At 35.8% G+C, this 14,086-nt stretch overlaps 1 protein-coding gene across 1 annotated transcript in view; it reads left to right on the forward strand.

The window, feature by feature from the left end:
* The window catches only part of MTA3 (metastasis associated 1 family member 3), an 87,037-nt gene that overhangs the window by 49,793 nt on the left and 23,158 nt on the right, over positions 1-14,086 (forward strand). The window contains exon 7 of the mRNA XM_075042796.1: positions 6,169-6,271. Coding sequence (XP_074898897.1) covers positions 6,169-6,271 — 103 coding nt within the window. The remainder of the gene's footprint in view (positions 1-6,168; positions 6,272-14,086) is intronic.

The following is a 14,086-nucleotide window of genomic DNA, read 5'->3' on the forward strand; positions in this document are numbered from 1 at the left end:
AGCCACATTGTTCAGGTTTATTCACAGATGTCAAAGGAGTACAAGAAGCTAATTCCAAAATAAAGGTGAATTTCAGATATTTTTTTTCATTAGTTGAGTACTTACCCTTGTCTTTGAACTGAAGGTGACCTTGTAGTTTTATGCAGTATATTAATTTAGGTCATTGCCTTTAGATTTGCCATAGAAAGTTAAATTGAAAGGGCTGACTTTTTATTATTTCATTTCTCTTGACAGTGAGGATTCTACCTAAATGTGATTTAATGTAAGGACTATAAAGTGAGGAATGGTGTGATTTTAGGACATTATGCCTCCATGTTCTTCAATCTGTGGAAGTTCCTTTTTGCATACTGTTCTGCAGGGTTTTGGGAAAGAGGCAACCTTGTTTGTTTGTTTCTTGCAGCACTGGACATTCCCATAAGCCAGCCATTCTTGATGCAGTGGTATGGAGAAGTTGGTCATTACTGTGTGGTTACAGTTTAGTTTAGTCTGAGCCCAACTGTAATTCTTTCTGTCTGTTTCTAGGAATTTAGAACATGATGAATTAAAGCTCTTTTGAGTGCTTTGTGAGGTCTTGTCTTCTGATCATCAGTGGTTGATTTATAAGCACTGCAAGGCTGAGTACTGAGAGAGCTCCAAGGTCGTTAGAGGTAGTTTAATTCGAAAGGAATTTTTCAAGTGAAAAATGACTGAATTTTTTTATACGCTAGAGCTCTAGAGGGTAGGAGGCAATTGGACTGTGTGTGTTTTATTGGCTCAGAAAATGCTCAGTAGCAGTTTAAGTTGCTGTAGACAAATAATGGGCTTGTATCACCCGATATCTTTCATTTGTAGTCTCTATACATGTAGTCTTTATATAGTCTGGTTTTTGTTTCTAGCCTTCATACATGTGTTATGTTCATAAATTGAGTTTTACCATAAGATTTGTATAAATATACAACTCATTGTCTGAACAACTAATTGAAATCTTGGATATACAACTGTCAGGCAAGCTAAGGGGGGGCAATTGTTCTGCAATTGAAAGGTAAACAGATAATTTTCCTTTTGCCTACACTTTTAAAATAATCTAAGCTTTCTCATGTTACTTTAATAAGAAAAGTTATTTGCACATAATTCAGTTCTATTTTTTGCAGAGATAGGTGTAAATTTTTGAACTTTTTTTCTGAATGATTTTTGATTATCAGTACTGGTGAGAATCACAAATCATAAAAAATAAAATAAAAAATGATTAATAAGAATTCTATGTCTGCAGAGCTTTTATAATGAGAAGGGTTGTAATTTCTGTTAGTTAAGACCAACAGTCAGCTAGCTGTTTACTTTGAATTCTGTTTATGTGGAGCTAAACTCATTAAGTGTCAGTAGATAAAGTTTGTACATCCATCTGAAAGATGTTTTTTCTCCTGTACCTCATGTAAAACTTATTTTCCCAGTGTCAATTACTTGGACGTTTTGTAACCAGCTTTTTCAGTTAAGCTGTTCATGCCCCCATCAATTGTTTGTCAAAAGCTGTGTGATGTTTTGTGATAATTAACCTCTGTGTATGAATCTGTAATTCATTTTATGCAGAATTAATATGTTGAGTGTTTTAGAGGGGGACTAATGAACTTTTCATTGAAGGAGAAAGCTCAGATTTTACTTTAGACAGACAGGCTTAATGGCTGGAACCTTGTTCATAGCTAGACAGTATGAGAAGATCCAATATGATGCTACTTTTCTCATCTGTCAGTTAGAGAAAAAGTTTGCAGACAGGCAGGCTACATAGCAACATGAGAAGGTGGTTCATGAATTGAAACCTCTTTTTCAATGGTTAGTTGCCTATGTTTAGAGTGTTATATAGCACATGAAGCTATGTTTAAAAAGACTTTTAGTATTACCTGCAGTTTGTATACTGCCCAATGGTTCTGACAAAAATCTGCTAAATGCTGTCCACTAAATCTGATCTTGTATTTCAGTAACAGAAATTTCATTGTGTTGCATGCTGAACTGGACTAAGGGAGGATAAGAACTGACAAGTCTCTCTCTTCTGCATCCTTGTAATGTAGCTAAGAGAAATTCCTGTTTCACAGGTATAAAACTGAAGCACAAAGGTGAAGACACAGAATTTACTTCTTAGAGATGTGTCAAGCATTAAGAACATAAACATCTACACAGGCCTTCATGTTTATGTGCTTAGGTACCTAGTGAGTCTGGGTAACTAATGCATGAGTCAAAACTACTGGCTGATTTCAAGATTGTGTCAAGCCCTGAATGAATTTCCATAGTAGGAGGAACTCTGCGGTACAAACTATTGGTCTGGTGTCCAAATGCTGTCCATGGATATGTCTTCCTTCTTACTATGACCAAAAAATTGCAACTCAGATTTTCTGTCCCATGTGATTAAGGATCCAGCAGCTGGTACCTCTGTTTTGCATATCATGAAAGATGGATTCACTCAGAAAGCTGAGAACTGGGGGTGTTCAGTTTATGTTTGGATTGAAGTGACTGCTAAATTACTTTTTGAATGGGAGAATAAAAAGGTATTTTGAAAAATAGTGCAAATTGTGCAAAGTACAAAAATAAGACTTTGTACCTGACAAGTTGTATCTCTAGAAACTGTCCTCCTGGCTATTTTTCAGGCAGATCCCTCATCAGTTGTTTGTCATTAGAAGTGGAATTGGCATTGTCTCCCAGAAAACCATTTTTTAAAAAGTCCAGCTTTTACAGATTTAAAGTTTCAGTTTCTTAAAAGGATACCATATTGCAGCATTGTTACAGATCTGTAAAATTAAAAGAATTACACTCTGAGAAAATGTTCATAGTTCATATTGCAAGTTATTTTCTTTTAGTTGGATATATTATAAGGAGAACATAGAATCATGGTGAATCTGATGTACTAATTACCTTGGGGATATTTATCTGCAGGAAGTGAAATCTAAAAGACTGACTAAGCAGATCTTTAAATTCTTGTAGTTCATCTTAATTGCAGTCAGTTAAAAGTTGCATTTGGTATACTTTTGTAAAATTTTTCTTAAAATGGTTTTTGGAGGGGGGCATGTCATGCTTTCCTTTGTTTAAAATGACTAACTGAAATGGAGAACTTTTTTTGTTTGTTTTAAGAAAAAAAAATAACATTTTGGTTTTTATTAGAAGAGAACCACGAGAAGTAAGGCATTGAATAATTGATGAGGAGAAAGACCAGGCATATTTCTGCTATCTACTAATGCTTTTCAGTAAAATTAAGCTTCAGGATTGGATTGGCTATAATAAAACTATAAGGAACGCTCAAAATAAATTGGATACACTGGTATGTCATATGAGCCATTCAAAAAAATAGCCTAGCACTTCTCAGAAGCTGTAATTGGTATGTTGGTGGTGAGGGAAGTTTACGCTTGTAAAACAGAACCCGAGAACCTTCTTGGATGGAATACTGAAAATGTTAAAAGTTAACCTCCCCCATTCCATGGTGGTGGTTAGATTTGATGATCTTGAAGGTCTTTTCCAACCTAAATGATTCTATGATTCTGTTTCTGTCCTGGAATTTGCAATAAAAGGAATTAATACTATGGCAACTTTGATACCTGTTCAGTTTGAATGACTTATAGTTCTGTGTCAAATCCAGCAATATAAAAGGTTAATGTAGAGCTGTTAACGGAGAAATTGTGACTTAGTTTTAAAGGGGTCTGCCACATTAAAAGTTCTATAGTATACGGTACAGGCATGATTAACTAAGGACAGACAGCTCAAGGAAAACAGAGGGGGTTTTATAATTACTATTTTGAAAGAAGACCTCCAGAAAGAAGACCTGTTTATCTTACATGATCCTCCTATACTGATTCTTTCAGCACATTCAAAGGAAGTAAACAAAATTTTTATTCCTGAAATCAACATTTCAAAGGTTTCTACAGCACCGTTTGACTGCTTCCATGATTTGATCTGTTTAGGTTGCTTTTCTTCCTGTTTAAATGATACTATCCTGCCATGTAAGTGGAAAATTGGGAATGAAGCATTTTTGCAAGTGCAGTTTGGCAGAGACCACATATCTTCTGGAAACCTGTCTACCATTTTTGCAGTAATATTTGATATTGCAAATACTACATTATATCTGTTTGGATTCTTTTGGTATAGATATTTCATTGCTCATATCCTGTTTATGTCTACTGCCATTACAAAATACTGTTTGGCAATATTTCAGATTTACCTTTATCAAGAGTTACAATGACATTTTGTAGTAGCATTTGTTTAATTACCTCTAATTGAAGTAAGACATGTATTGCAATTTCTTTCATCCTTTTGCAAACTTGGTTCAGGAGAATGACATGGTTTTGGTTGAATACTTGTGCTGTGCTTGCATGATGTTTTCTTTTTGTGACAGGTATATCCTGCCTGAGTATTGTTACGATCTCCAGTATATGATGTCCTGAAACAGTTAACTAACATAAAAGATATTTTAAAAATATATATTAACAGATTGAAATGAAGTGCTCAGAGATTATTTATAAAATGTAGAACGTCACCCACAATGTGTCTGTCACATGTGAAAAAAAGAATGTATTGATAGGTGTGTAGTCCATTGAATAAGTTTATAGACCTAAAATCCTACCCAAGATTGCCAGAAATTAACAGTTTGTCTCCAGTACTGGATGTGAATTAGTTGAAACAGAATCAGAAGTCCCATTAGACAGGCAATTCTTCATTCCTGCATATCAGTAGAAAGTAATTTACTGTGTCTTTCTGAGAATGTGACTGTGAAATTTGTTCCTGAAACATTAACCAGACAGCATGGTGCAGTTCTTAACTTGTATATTGGTAGGGATAAATATATACCACATTTTCCTTTCCTTCCAGAATGAATGTGCTAGAGAAACTCGCCATGTATGATCAGATTTCAGAAGAGCCAGTGCTTGGTTTGCAGTCTGCTTCCAGACTTTTAACTGTACGAGTTATTTCATGTCTTGATGATACTGTGCGTGTTTAGACTGGCTGTTTTCATTAAGTCATAAAAAATAGCATGGACTGAAGTGATCTTCTCTGTGCTCAGAGAGGTACCTACACAGCCTAGCTTTTTGAAGGAAATGGAAGGCTGTATTTGAGAACAGGTTTGTATTCTTGTAGTAGCTCATAAAAGTCAGAGATGAGTACTGGCAGCCAATTAAACATTGGAGTTTCTCCACATGTTCACTGAAGGAGGAACATGCTCATATTCTAAAATACCAAGGAAAGACAATGATTTTAACTTTGCTGTTGTCATCTGTTGTGGCCTTAAACGTGTTGGCCGCATCCCATAGTTTAATCTTCTCATACTAGTAGAATATGTCGTGTCTACTTAATCAGCTTCTGTAATGTTTCTCATTTTGCAGTAGAAATTATTGGTGTAGTAGTCAAGCCAAGATACAGGCTTCCATATCAGTGTGAGACATTGTAGTGTTTTCACACTTTACTCTTCTTCCAAGCAGTACAAATGCAATACTCTTTTAATAATGAATGCAGGGCAAATTAAATTTCAGAAACTGCCATGATTGTTTTGGCCAGGTGCTTGTACACAAATTGCTCTGTTCAGACAAATGGAGTTGGGAAATGATGATGTAGTATATAGTAACTTCCTTGTGCTGTAGCCTTGTATATTATTTTGTAAAAGAGTATACCTAGTCAACAGACACAGCAATTTTAATAGTTGGATTTGTGTTAACAATACAGATAATGTAGTGGCTGAGAGCAAGAGGTAAAAAAAAATTAAACAATTAAATGTACTAGACAGCATTTTTTCGTAATGATTTTTTGTTTGGGGGCATAGAATACAAATTGGATAGAATTTAATTGCTAAAGCTGGTTAAGTATACAATTAATTTTAATATAGCTTAAGTGAAACAGTAACTTTGATATAGTTAAGAAGCAATTTAAAGAAACCACTGGTTACTTAGGTTATGGTTTCAAGTTTATAATCACATTGTATTAAAGTTCCTTGATACTATGCCTCGTAAGAATGCCTCCTTAAATTTAACTGCTGATGTTAAGGGAAGTTATTTATTTTACTGAAGCTGCATTATGGAATTTAAATGGATAACTGCTGATTGTTAAGTACTGTGTGTGTGTGTGTTTAAGAATGTACAATGTCTCTTTTAAACATAGTACAAGAAATACACAGAGAAAAACATTGTGAGTAATAAGTGTTTTGTCCCATCTACCTTTTGACAGGAGAATTAGATGACAGAGAACAGGCAAAGCTGGAAGTAAAAGTATGGGATCCAGATAGCCCCCTTACTGACCGTCAGATTGACCAGTTTTTAGTTGTAGCACGGTAAGATTAAAATCCTCTAATAAAAGAAAATTCCTTTTCCTTTTCCTGCTGACTATTTATTCCCCTATATCATGTTACTCAACTTGTTTGCCATTTTGTGAGCCCTTCTCTTTCCCACAGTTAGCTAAAAGAGAAAATCAGACCATAACCTTCTGCATATATATTGAAGCTACCAATACAGAAGAGAGAAAAAGAGAGTGAGTTTTGGAATAATGCTACACTCCCTGTATGTCAGGTTATAGTGGAATTTGATACTTTAATGTAGACATCCGACTGTTTTCCCCTCAGAGTAAATGAAACAGGATTTCAGTGCTAACATTTCAGTCTTGTATTATAGTACTTGGAATTTCATAGTGTAAAATAAAACTTAAGAGTAGAAATAAAGAAAATGTTAACAAATGAAATGGATGCAGAACTTGCTGAGTTTGCCTGTAAGCTGCAGTGCTATTATTTTCGATGAATGTTGAAATAAAAGTTTTGAAGTGATGCAATTCATTAGTGAAAAAAATCTGGTCCGTTCAATTTTATAGCCTAACATAGGATTATGCAGATTTATGAGAGGAACATCAAAGCCCTTGGAATTCATAAATAACTTTAAAAATTATTTCTCTACTTTAAAAAAAAGAAAAACTTTCAAAACTCTAGGACAACTCTACACTCATAAGATACAGCATGTTTCACCTGTCCTGTAATTCATGCTTACAAATATAGTACAAAGGTACTGTTATAAGATGGCAGAGAACTCTTAATCACAGCTAATGTAGGGATTTTATCCTAAATTACTCCATCTCTTATATTTTCTGTAACCTGGTTGCAGAGTGTAGTCTCAAATCTTCTTAGACAAATAATCCTTTTACGTTCTTTCCAGTTTTTGTTCTTTATTCTTTCTCTGTTTTGAACAAAGCATTTCAGGAAGGAAGTAGAGAAGTTGCTTTATATTTTCTAGCTTATGTATACAGTGAAATGGGTTGCTGATTTATTGTTTTACAGTTCAGATGCTGATCCACCTGGATTTCTTCTCTCTCCCCCACTTTGTAGTGCTGTATCCTTTCTATACAGTAGTAAAAATGGCCTGCCGCTTTTGAATTTCCAAGCAAACCGGAGGGGTGTAGGTGTTAACATGCATCAAAAGATCACAATGCCTGGTAAATGCTCCATAGAACAGAACCCAGAAAACGGAACTACTTCTATCACCAGCAATATAATACCTGGACATGTATGGGCAGACCATTATGGAGTGCCCTAAAAAACCATCTGTATGAAGATTATGTGCATTTTTGAAGAGTTAATTCATTGCCTTCACATCCCTCCACTCCCTGTTTTGCAGTCACTCTGGGAAGCTGAAGTATTACACTGCAAAGCTGAAAATATTGCCAGAGAAGTGTACCAGTAAGCAGTCTACTGGGAAGTGACAGAGAATAAATGAATTTTTTAGAGAAAAACATTCTTCCCTCTTCTTCCCCTTATTTAAGACATCCCGTGCAATGCTGTGCCCTCACCAAGACTGCATTTGTTTAGAAGTTGATACATTTCTGTAAAGAAGGTTTCTGTTATGGCGGGAATGGGTCTTGGTCATAGCTGACTAATTGTAGCTCTCCAAGATCTTGTGGTAGACAATCACTAATGACGACCTGTAATCAAATGTTACTCAGGTACCACTTTATTGATGTTCTTCCACAAAACTCCATTCATTTTTGTAAGCTGCTTTTGAACTGACAGAAACTATTTCCAAGCTCCTATATGCTTGTATTCACAGGCTGCAAAATCACATTTCTGTTGCATTAAGTGCTTCTGAGACAGATTTTTACCAATTTCTGGAGAAACAGTTCTATGATGATTGTGGCAGCTCTAAATTCAGTAAGTTGTGTGCTTGCAGGTAAAAGTTTTCATTGTACTGGACCATTAAAAGCTGCTTGAGTAACAGTGGAGTTGGTATTATGATCTGGTAAGCTGTGCTTACAGACTCGGAAGATAGTTCTGCTGTGGCCTAACTGCAGTTCACTGGGTATTAGCTGTGCCTGCTGGGTTTCCAGTGAGAATGGTATTTGTCTGGTTATGTTTAGTTTTGCAAATTTGAAATTCTGACGATAAGAACTTTTTCCTAAATGCTTTCCTATATGTGGTTTTGGTTAAGTGTGTGTATGCTATCTGTATTTGAAATTTTAAAAGTATTTTCACATGATCATTTTTACATGCTGCATCAAAGGCATCGAGTAATTTTTTCCTCATTTTTTTTTTCAGTCTGCTCTGGTTGAAGGAAGAGTTGCTTTTAGTCCTTATAGGCTTTAGTTTTTTCAACCACACAAGCATCCTTCCTTAGTTCTTTAGAAGGTGTTTAAATGCTCTCTTTTTCTGTTTTTCTGTCCGTTTGCAAGAACATTTATATTTGGCCTCGGGCATGTAGCTTTCCCAGTCTCACAAGGTTTGTTTACTGTCCCAGGAATGGGAGGCCTTTTTTCTAGGCTTATATGCTTGGTCAGTCTGGGCCTGTCACTAAGCCCTAGTTTGCAATAAATTGCTGGATATTAACATAGATGAATATGCCTGTCCTGTCTGGAAATTGGAGGTAGCAGTGCCAGAAAAATGTATGGAGATTTTGAAAAAAGCTTGAGTTCTTGAGTGGAAAGATCCTTAACCTTGAGCTCCCTAAGTAGTCTTGCTTGACGCTCTGGATTTACAAATCTTGAAAGTACCTTATTGCTACTACTGAAGCACAATTTGGGTGAGGGCTCTTGCTTGAACTAGCAAAAGCGTCTGTTAGGAGAAGCGTGAGGCATCAGACTAATGTATTCTGGGTTTGAGTAACACATTGTCATTTATATTCTTGCAATGAGAATTCCAACACCATGTTCTACTCCATTCAAGTAGGATGCAACTTCATCAACCAATTTTTGTTCATCATATATATTGGCAACAGTTCGTCTGTGTCTACTAGCTTCAAAGAAGAGGACTCTGAGAAGCTGCAACAGCAGTTTAGATCTGTCCACGTTAGCAAATAGTACAATACAGTACAAGTGGATTTGTAGAATTGAAATGTTTGGTGCTGAGGACCTAGCATCCACACTACGCATGTTTGAGCAGTTTTATTTTTAGGCTAACTCTAATCTGGTCCTGTGGAGTAAGTATCTATGAATATGTGGAACTACTGTTTGACTTAACAGAAGTCCATTTTGTATGCTACAAGATAACTTTTGGTGTTGGTTAAAGTGCAGTAGATAAAGACTCTGGGGACAGTTGCTTTGAAGCTCCATTCCTAATTTGAACTAACTGATATAGATGCATCCTGTTTTCTCCAGTCATCAATCTCGTTCCTAATACACAATGACTACTTTATTTCCTTGTGAGAGGTCATGTTTTCTTTCTAACTCTATTCCAAGTTGCATAGGATTAGGAAATAGAAAGTTTCCTATTGTGTGTATAACATAATAGTCCTGTCCTTTTTTTTTTTTTTTTTTTTTTAGTTTGTCAAGGAGACAAAAATGGTCCTGACCAGACTCAAATGTGGTAGGAGTTGTTGGCTCCAGTCTGCACAGATGCTGAGAACCGTAGACCTGATGCTTTTTTTTAGTTTCTTTCTGTCTGCTAATTTGGTCTATAATTCATTACATGATACTTTTTTTTGATACATTCTAGTTCCATTTATGTGCTTTATGATGCAGTGAAACAATTAACAACTTAGTTCTTTTATACTGCTTCATCTAACCACATTATCAGCATCATGTTCTGGAAGGAATGTATCTCTAAATCAAGCTATTTTCCAGACATTCTTGGTTACAGCTTATTTCCCACTAAACCAGAGTTTTTAAGACTAATTATAATAGCCTTAAAGCGTTGCATCTCCACCTTAAAATTCTGTTCTTTGATTTCTTAGTAATTACAATGGCATTGCATACCTCTGGCTAATACAACATACTTCTCTTCATTTGAATGCTTGCTTATTTTTTGACGGAAAATCATGTGTTAGTCATTTTGAATTAGAGCTCGATTCTTCCCGTGTTGTTCCCACTTTTCCATTTTCTCTAAGACAGTGATTATATTCATTTTCTGTTGGTTACTACTGATTTAATTAGAAGTGCTCATGATATATGGAGGTGTATTTGTTACACGAATTTATTTTACAGTGAGGAGGGGAACACAGCGGAGCTTCAACTAGTAATGTGTTGTTCTTCATACTGAGGAAAAGAATACACTTGTCAGCTGAGAACAATAGGTAAAAACATTTAAAAGTGTGCTCAAATAGTAATACTCTGTTCTTGCAAGATAATTCAGTGTAGTCAGTGGCAGTAGACAAGCTCATCTATGAAAATAAATACATGAAAGTCGCTGGTTTGGAAGCTTCAGTATTAGTGTGCTTCTGGATTCTCTTTAGGCAGTGGGAAGTAAGAGGAGTTGGAGTTCATTAAAAGAGGTAATGAAATTTAATGGCAGAATTGCAACATAAATTTAGGTGGTAAAGATAGTGAAAAATCCTGATGCTAGTGCTGCACTTGCAAAGCTGGATGTTTGCTAGCAAGGTGAATTACAGCATCTAATGGTAGGCAGATGGTTTAGTAATAAAAAAGAAAAATACGTTCACATCAAGTTTACTAGGAGTATCAAAAATACTATGTTTCTGCCTGTCTGTCATGCTTGGCCAATATACGTTTATTCCTTTGTGTATTTTGTGTTACTATATTTCTTCTTGATTAAATTCATTTGAAAACAATTAATTCAGACTTGGAGCTGAATTTCTTTTTCCATCTTTTTTAATGAATTTTGAGCTATTGCATTAGAAAGAAAAAAACTTCTGCAGCAGTGTTTTCATGGACCTGCTTTTTGGGGGCTGTAAATCTCCTCTGTGACTGTGAAATTGGAGGATGGCATACAGATAGATGATCGCTTAAATTGTATCCGGTGAATTAAACTATTTGTATGTACCAGATTCTATTTCTGTTGAATTTGATTTCAGATATGTTCCATTTCTATTCATTACTAATGAAACTGAAGGTTAGTTGTGGTGTGTAGGGGACATTATATGTCATGCTGCTCCCTACCCTAACTTTGAGAGTCTTTCAGAGGAAGAATAGAGGCAGGTGACTTTTCATGTTTATCATGTCATCTCCCTTTGTGCTGTAAATATCTGAAGTGATAATAATGAAACATGGCACTGTACAGACAGTTGCTTAGAAATGCAAGGAAAATGTGTCTTCTGGAACAGCATCGTTTTACTTTGAATATGTTCTTCATGTCAGATTTTGCATTATCCAATAGTAAAAATCTCAGGGGTGTTTTTCAACTTTAATTAATACTGTGCTGGTGACATATATCTTCACTAAGTATTTTTTTTCTTTATTCCGTGATTTTAAGTATCATGAGACTTTTCTTGAGCGATCAGATATTAATTGGCTGTTTGTAAAATGCTGTTATTGATAGCAGTCTAAGAGGTCACCTTTTAGGACTGTTTCCAACTCTCATGGTGAAGGGGAGCATTGATGTTACAATAAGGAAAACAAAAAGCTTTCTGAATATGTAGGAAACTACCAAAGACCCACTTAATTATTTTCTTCAAAAATGTTAACTCTGAGGTGAGGCATAGGCCTTATTCATTACCTTGCAAATATGTGAAGAAAACTGTGAATTTGTGGATTCATGTATGCACAGAGGTGCTTCACTTTAAACAGATTTGTCCAGAGTATACCCACTACTCACCTCGTATCACTGCAACAGAGGAACAATGTATGAAAGTGAACAATTTTAAAATAAACATGCTCAGATTAAAAAAGATCTCTGTCTTAGCTGGATTTTTGAGAAAACAAGGTAGAAGAAAATAGAGTTACTGGCCTGGATCCAGAACTTTCTGGATCTGATTTGATGCTGGACTGCTGTTGTTACCGGGGAGACTAGTGACTATTTTTATCCTGATGTATAATCACAGTGGTTCCAGATTTTCTTTGGTAAATAATGTCCCTTTTCAGAACTAGTTACTGACGAGCATTGAAGCTTTAGAAATGCGTTATGACAATCTTGCATTTGCTGCTTCATAATTTCACTGGCTGCCACTAATACTAATCTTGTGCAAAAAATTGAACAGTTACTTCCTTTAATGTCTTAAGTTACAAGAAGTTTGGAGCAATGTATTTTCTGTGTTCGATACCTATCTGAAGTTTTGCCTGAATGTGGGGTGCACGGGCACAACAAAATGATGATGAGCTACTTCATCTCTAGAGAGTTCACTGTCAGGTTTTTTTGGACATGGATATTGTTGAGTTTCGCTGAATGTATGGATTTTTTGTGTAGTCTTAGAACCTGGCGCCAGATGATCTTGATTTTGTTCTATGTTTGTGTGGTTGTCTGCTACAGTCCCTGTTACAAGTCCTTGAGAGAACATTCTTGGTTCTGGTCTTTAAGATAATTAAACAAGGAGAATCCAATTCAGGTAACACTGGATCATTTGGTCTAGCCCTTAAAGCTCTTATACCTGCTTGCCTGTGCAAAGAGTGATCTCTCTGCTGATATCACCAATTGTTTATCATTCTTGTCCGCCTCTCTGCCACCTGCGTAATTCACGGTCTGTATGCCTTTTGGCTTTAGCTTATTCTGGGACACATGGGGAGTGTTGGTTTCTGTTTGAAGTCACAGTACTTTAATTATTTGTTGAATAATTGATTTGTGACTAGCCTGCCGAGCACTTTTTTTTGGTAACGTGAGTTTGTTATTATTGAATTAAATATAGTTTCAGTTAAACATTTACAAATACTCTTTGGATGCTACCAACTTAATGGAATGTTTATGTTAAAGGGTCTGTTCAAAAGAAAAAATGAGTAGTTAGTGTCTGACTGTTCAGCCTGCATTGGCTTAATACTGAGTTTTATTTTGGTAGCAGACAGGTGAAGACAATAGTGTGTCTTCGGGAAGTAGGCATTGGTTAGTTAGTTATTTTTGCCTTTTAACATTTTAAAAATAATTCTTTGGTGGTATTATTAGAAAAAAATATGGAAGGAAAAATGACAAAGGAAAGGTTTGACCTTTGTATCAATATGTTCCTCATATCTGTGTTTTAAGTGGAAAAACATAAAAAGGTATTGTAATGATTTCTAAAATTAATATTGAGTTTGGATTTCATGGCTGGATTATACAGAGCACTGTGTATCACTGTTAAGTTTTGAAACTAGTTACTCTTTAACAGCCAGTGCTCTAGAATTCCTACACTTAATTGGGTTGTCTTTCACTGTTTTTTCAGAAGTTTCCAGGGAGAGGTGAACTGGAAGTTACATTGATTTCAAGATATAGCCACAGACACACACATCACTGTCCCCCCCCCTCAAAATGGCACGTTGCCTGCATTTTATGGTGATTCTTACTTGTTTTGCACTCGCATACCCCACGCTCCCACACAGCATTCCTCTGACGGTTGTGATCCTCTCCTACTCAGTACAGCACTGGAAATGATGTCAACTAGTGCATCAGTTCTTACTTCTTTATCACTTATTCAAAATAAACCTAGCTTTATACTGTGTCTTAATTTTGACTGTACATACTGGGCAACATAATTCACATACGCTTGAACTCTGAAATCAGCCTAAAAAATTGGAAGGCAGCTTGATGTGCTAGAGAGTGACTTGTGAGGACATACTCTTTGTAATTTTCATAGCATACTCTGATTTTATTTTAGAAATATGGTCAAAAGAAAATAGTGTTAATTATGAAAAAGGAAGATAAGAAGCTAATAGGCAGCAGCAGAAGGGAAATACAGTCATGCGGCATGCCACTTTACTGGTTTGAACAGTAGCGACGGAAGGATCACAGGGAAGGCTGTTTAGCTACAACCCTTATCAA

This window comes from Buteo buteo, chromosome 12 (assembly GCF_964188355.1).
Source record: "Buteo buteo chromosome 12, bButBut1.hap1.1, whole genome shotgun sequence".
Taxonomy (NCBI): domain Eukaryota; kingdom Metazoa; phylum Chordata; class Aves; order Accipitriformes; family Accipitridae; genus Buteo; species Buteo buteo.